This window comes from Neopelma chrysocephalum, unplaced genomic scaffold, assembly GCF_003984885.1.
Source record: "Neopelma chrysocephalum unplaced genomic scaffold, ASM398488v2 Primary Assembly neopelma1_69, whole genome shotgun sequence".
Lineage (NCBI taxonomy): Eukaryota > Metazoa > Chordata > Aves > Passeriformes > Pipridae > Neopelma > Neopelma chrysocephalum.
This window is the reverse complement of record NW_020897729.1, coordinates 12,003,403-12,009,468: the sequence shown is the minus strand read 5'-3', so window position 1 is coordinate 12,009,468 and position 6,066 is coordinate 12,003,403. Positions and strand designations below refer to the sequence as shown.

General features: G+C 48.1%; 1 protein-coding gene across 2 annotated transcripts in view; it reads left to right on the top strand.

The window, feature by feature from the left end:
- The first annotated feature begins 7 nt into the window (after positions 1 to 7).
- Positions 8 to 6,066, top strand: part of EIF2A (eukaryotic translation initiation factor 2A) — an 11,957-nt gene continuing 5,898 nt past the window's right edge. Inside the window, exons 1-8 of one of the 2 annotated variants that reach the window (XM_027685602.1) lie at positions 8 to 45; positions 865 to 934; positions 1,247 to 1,321; positions 1,985 to 2,103; positions 3,014 to 3,113; positions 3,482 to 3,564; positions 4,749 to 4,822; positions 4,955 to 5,099. In XM_027685602.1, the coding sequence (XP_027541403.1) occupies positions 18 to 45; positions 865 to 934; positions 1,247 to 1,321; positions 1,985 to 2,103; positions 3,014 to 3,113; positions 3,482 to 3,564; positions 4,749 to 4,822; positions 4,955 to 5,099 (694 nt within the window). In that variant the 5' untranslated portion in view covers positions 8 to 17. Of the gene's footprint in view, positions 46 to 864; positions 935 to 1,246; positions 1,322 to 1,984; positions 2,104 to 3,013; positions 3,114 to 3,481; positions 3,565 to 4,748; positions 4,823 to 4,954; positions 5,100 to 5,135; positions 5,170 to 6,066 lie in introns of those variants that run through there. The other variant, XM_027685603.1, reaches the window with a different exon arrangement.

The window sequence follows — 6,066 nt, the reverse complement described above, 5'->3', positions numbered from 1 at the left end:
CCCCCCCCCGCGCCAAGATGGCGCCGCCCACGCCGCTGCTCGCGGGTGCGTCGGACCGGGGTGGTCTGGGTCCGCCGGTACCCACCGCCCGTCCCCTCCGCAGGGAGCGCTGCCGCGGCGTGGCCGAGCTCGGCCCTGGCGCCCTTGGCGGTGCCGCTCCCGGGGCCGGGCAGGGCTCGCCGGGCCGTCTCCGGGGGTGCCGCCGCTCAGCCCGGCACCCCGCGGGAGCTCCCGGGGCCGCGTGTCCGGGGTTCGCCCTTCGGGCGCGGGGGGGTTCTCTTGCGGTTCCCGGGGGGCGTTCGCGGGACTCGGTCGGTGCGAGGGCTCTTAAGAGCGCTCCTTCTTCTGAGCATCTCCCTGTTCAGCCGTCCCTGACAGCAGGGACATGTATTTTCCTTCCCTGTGTTTCTAAGCCTTAAAAACCGTATTTGCCTTCGCGTGGGTCGGGGGGCTGCAGCTGCTGCGGGTGGGTTTTGGGCTGCTCGGTGCTGTCTGTAACCTGTTGTAAATCTGGATCTCAGTGGGTGCCCTGATGGCAGAGCTGGAGAACAGGCTGCAGGCAGGGGTGTGCAGCTTGTGGGTTGTATTTAGGGTGTGTTAAAAGGTCCCTTTGGTGTCTGTCAGGGCCTGAACCCCAGGAAATTGCATTCAGACATGAGAAAAACTGCTTTGCTGCGGGGGGGGCATGAGCTGCCCAGGGCTCTGGGTGCCCATCCCGGCAGCTGGGCTGGGGGCTCAGGCACACCTCATGTCCTGGATGTCCTTACAGCAAGCAGGGGAACGTGTGTGCCTGTTTTAGGGTTCACAGCTTAGCACAACTTCTGCTTTGTTCAATCTGAAATGAGTTCCTTGTTTCCATTGCAGTGAGAGGGTCTGAAGGGCTGTACATGGTGAACGGGCCCCCCAGTTTCACAGAGAGCTCGGCCTTCCAGAGGTACTGCTGTCACTGCTCTGATCTTTCGTGCAAAAAATCCAGTTTTGTAAAAAGTAAAGGCAGATTCCGGAATTGGAAAATGTGTAAATATAGGTGAATTATTTCTTGCTGTTACTGGTTCAGGAAATTGGTGGTTTGGGAGGCTTTGTGCTCGCCTGAGGTGTGACTGCCAGGTGACAGTCCCTGAGCAGGGGCAGCAGGGACTGCAGGGCTCATCAGGGGCACAGCAGGAAATGTGCTGCTTTTTGGTTTTGTTAGAAAATCTTCACTTGGGCACTATTGACTACTCACGTGCATTTCTTATTTCTTTAGGGTCTCTGGAAAAAATTGCAAAGCTGTTGCTTTTAGCAAGGATGGCTCTCTCTTTGCCTGGTGCAATGGAGAAAAGTGGGTGCATTTAATGTTCTTAATCTTTAGTTTGTATGAAATAAATTGGATCAGTGATGCCCTGTGACTCTTTTCTGTGTAAAGGCAGTTGCTGTTAGTGCAAGTATTTGCATGCACATTTTAAATGCAGTTTATTTTTGCATTCTTCACAGTAGTGGCTTTGTTTCCCAACTCTCAGATGAAATATTTGCTGTTCTCCTGTGTATGATGCACCCATTCCTGTGTAATCTGCACGTGCTTTGTTTGTTTGGTTAGTTGTTTTTTTGTTCATAGCTCCCAGTATCTGGTTTCTGGGATGAATTAATTAGTAAAGCCCACAGGCAATAAAGACTCTGTGCACCTTATGTACCAACATGACAAGATTCCTTTTCTGTAGACCAGGCACATTTTAGAGTTCATTCTCTTCTTCAGAGCTTACAGATAAAAATACATGTTCTGTTTTGATCTGTGCTCTCACTTTTTCTGTCGTGCCTGGGTATCTGGTTTTAAAGTGTGCTCTTGCAAAAATTTAGTAAAAGCAGGAGGGGAAAAAAGCTCTTCTAATTGTGTTACACTGGCTAAATTTGGGACAGACTTAGAAGAGTGAAATACAGGAACAGTTGTCTTAGCAATTAATTAATTGTTGTAAGCATGTTTTATTGAAATAGTATCCTTTGGTTCCAGAGTAAACGTTGTTAATGTCACCAGAGCTGAGTTACTGCGTTCCTTTGATCTCCCAAAGGCAGTTTGCCTTGAATTCTCTCCAAAGAACAACGTTCTGGCCACGTGGCAGGCCTATGCAGGTGAGAACTGTGGCAGCAGGGCAGGCACCTGGTGTATGTGCACGTCTGAGGTGGGCTGGCAGCCTCTGCAGGACCTGACTGCTCTCTGCAGGACATTTACTGGCTCAATGAGCAGTACAGAAAGTGCAGGAAGGGTCTGTGGGTGATCAGGGACACGGTGGTGGAGTGAGGGATGCCATCCCACAAACACTGACTCAGAGGGCTCGTGCTGCAGTTCCTCTGAGTGAATCCCGTGTTTCCAAGCACCAGGAGCTGGTCGTGGTGCCGTGTGTGGGCAGTGTCTGTGCGGGCAGGTTGTGCTCCTGTGCACACAGGGCACATCAGACACCCTCCTGCAGGAGTTGTGTCCTCCCCTGGGTGCAGTGCCTGAAGTGTTGTCCCTGTGCAGGGCTTTGTTCCCTTCCCTGCCTCTGCAGGGGTTCAGGTTCCTGACTTGGGGAGCCCCAGTCCTGTTAGAGCAGTGTGTCTTAAGCAGACAGTGCAAATGCTGCCTGAGGAAGAGCTGGGCAAGGGCTGGGCCTTGGGAAGTGTAGGGACAGGCTGTAGGATGAGAGAAAGCAGCAGAAACTGTGAGCTGTTCAGGGTCTGTCCTGAATCCCTGACAGCCATAGACAGGCTGTGGTATCTGGGGTGAGGAGGAGGGTACAGAGAGTGTAAAAGCAGCAGAACTATTTTGCATGTCTTGCAGAGAAAGCTGTGACTTCCATGGGATGGACAAAATCACGGCACTCCCATGAGAGCAAAATGTAAGAGTGGAGAACGTGCCTCCCTTGTTTGCCACAAGGATGGGGTTTGATTTTGGTTAAAAAACAAGCATTAAAGAGCTGTGCAGGTGGTGTTGGCCCCGGCCCTGGTGGGGTGTCCTGGTGAAGCAGGTTTAATCCCCAGAGACCACGTTGTTTCCTTGCAGCTGGGAAGGATGGCACGGCGGGGGTGCCCAACCTGCAGCTCCATGATCTGAGAACCGGAAAATGCCTCAAGTCCTTCATCCAGAAAAAGATGCAGAACTGGTAAATAACCCTTCCAGATGCTAATTGTTTGCAAAGAAATTCAGTTTCCAAAGTCTGATCCAGGTAAATGGAGCTGTTTTTGCAGTGTTGGCTTTCAGAGCAGTGCCTGCTGCTGGCTGAAGGCCAGGCTGGGCTGTGAGTGTTGGTGTGCAGCTCATTGTTCTTCACCCTCCTTTTGCACCACAGACAGAGCCAGGCAGGCAATAACTAAGTCCACTTGCATTTTTTTTGCTATGCAGATGTTATTTGTCCATATGAAACATATCGTATTAGACCTTGCTGGGCTTTAGAAAGGGAGGGGAAAAACAATCCTGGAGTGCTAAAGATGAGCATGAGTTAGTGTTTCTGACTTTTCCTTTGAATTGCAGGTGTCCTTGCTGGGCAGATGATGAGAGCATTTGTGCCAGGAATGTGAACAATGAAGTGCACTTCTTTGAAAACAACAACTTCAGTACGCGACTATTTCTCTACATTTCATTCATTCTATAAATGCTGCTTCTTTTGGGGGGTGGGGTTTTTTTTCAAGTTTTTCCTTGTTTCTTGTTTGCTTGCCTTATATTTTAAATATTGCCTACATTCTATTTGAATTTGGAATTCAGAATCATTATGCTTTACTGAACTGTGTTTTCAGTTATTTATCTTTTCACTGCCAAATGTGGTATGAAATGCATCTGATTTTCAGTTAAAGAGGCTTGATTCTATATTCTTTCTCATGTAATGAGATCCAGGAAATTGTCAGTAGAGAATGTGATCTGTGATTACTTCTTTGGGTTGTGTGTGTTCTGTCAATAAACTGTTAAAAAATGGCTTGTTAAAAAATTTGTATCAATGGCAAATATGAAGTAGCGAAGCCTGAAAATTTTTACCAAGGAGATTTAATACTGGTGGTAGAATATTTGGAGTCAATAGAAGTCAGAAAGGGAACAGGGAGGAAAAAAGTAGGGGGTTAAAAATGAATTAGAACAAAGCCGTAAAGGAATTAAAGAAAACTGAGGGGAGAACAGTGTGTGGTTTTGTGCTCTTTGTTTTGAATGTAAAGCTGATACAAGAATTCCAGCTGTAAGAGAGAGGGTTTCCCCAGAATTAGCCCTGCTGCTGTTAGCGAAGCTGTGGGAAGCAGGGAATGTCAGTCTCAGCAGGAGTTCTGCTGGCAGTGCACATTCCTGGCTGCAGTGGGGCTCTGGGGTGCTGCTCTTCCCAGCAGTTGTTTGTGGAAAGAATTCAGCCAAGACCAGGCCTCTGAGTGCTTCCTGTGGGGAAGGTGTGAGGGGAGAGCCCCTGTCTCTGTAGTTGTAGATGTTCCCTGGGTGTGACTGAAGCCAGCATAGATAAGGTGAAGAACACCTGCTTTAAGCACAAGTGTTCACTTGGGATTTGCAGGCTTCCTGTGCTGTTTGAACTTCCAAATACTAAATACTGGGCTTCAGACCTAGGCTTGCTTCAAGTTGGTTTTGTAAATAAAACTGTGATGAAACAGAAAAGTAATGTTTGTTTGCCTAGTAAAAGAACTCCTTTATGGTTACCCTCACTGATCTGTGTTATGCAGGGTACAGCCCCATAGAAGGGTGTGGTTAGGTCATCCAGGTAATGTGGTTTGTCATTAACATCACACATCTGTGGCCTTTTTCTTGGCAGACACCATTGCAAACAAGCTGCACTTACAGAAGGTCAGTGATTTTGTGTTGTCCCCAGGAGCACAGCCAACCAAGGTACTTCTGATCCCACTTCCAATCTTTTTCTTGCTTTTCTTAAAAAAAAACTGACTGTGATGTTAATAGAACAGAGTGGTAGTACCTGTGAGCTGTGCTTTGAGCTGCAGTGAGCTCTGGTGGCTGTTGCAGGTCGCTGTGTATGTCCCGGGCAGCAAAGGGGCCCCGTCCTTCGTGCGGCTCTACCAGTACCCCAACTTCGGGGGCCCGCAGTCGGCGCTGGCCAACAAGAGCTTCTTCAAGGCTGACAGGGTGACGATGCTGTGGAACAAAAAAGGTACAACAGCTGGGTATTGGAACTGTTATATTCAAGGCTGACAGGGTGACAATGCTGTGGAACAAAAAAGGTACAACAGCTGGGTAGTGGAACTTTTATGTTCGGCCCGTTTTGGATTGTATTCCTTTGTTTACTGTGGGAGGTTTGCGTTTAATTTGCATATGCAGATAAGCCCTGAGGACAGCCATTAATGCCAGCACAGTGTTAAGATGCAGTTCTGCCCGCCCTGGAGTGCTCAGCACTTTCCTGTGACTGTCATGATTTTGTATGTTGTAACTGAGAGTGTTCTTTCTATACATGCTGGTAAATCTTGCAGTTGAACAGCAAATTCCTATATAAATTTGCATTCTGTGTTGATAGTGTATTTAGATTGTAAATATAAGACCAGTTTATGCTCTGGTATAATCTTAGTCTGTAGAATTGTACATATGCAGACGTGTCACAACTGGAATGAGCTGACAGGGCTCTGTGCTTTGCTGTTTGTTAGCAACAAGCTGTTTCAGAGTAATTTTGTAAAAACCACTTTACTTCAACCCACATAGTTTGTAATACAGGGGAGGTGTTACACACATGTGGAAACCATGCCTGAGCACATGGCTTTGGATACAGATGTGCAAACAGCAGCTGTTGGTGGAACACGTTATTCAAGGGCTGATCAGGAGGTTTGGTTTCTATCTTAGAAATATTATTTTTATGTCTGCAAAGTACATTCACTGGCTTGTGATCCAACAGTGAATGAATAGATGGAGCTTACACTTTCCATCTGGTCCATTTGGGTTAACATTAGGACAGACTCAGTGCAGAATGATACCAGCACTGTTACACAGGGAACCAGCTAGAATTCCTAGCAGAGCAATTGCCCTTTGTGCAGTGCAGTGTGTGCAGGGTGGTTTGTGCAGTGGCTGGGGTGGTTTGCAGAGCTGTGCTGCACTCACTGTGTCTGTGCAGTGGCTGGGGTGGTTTGCAG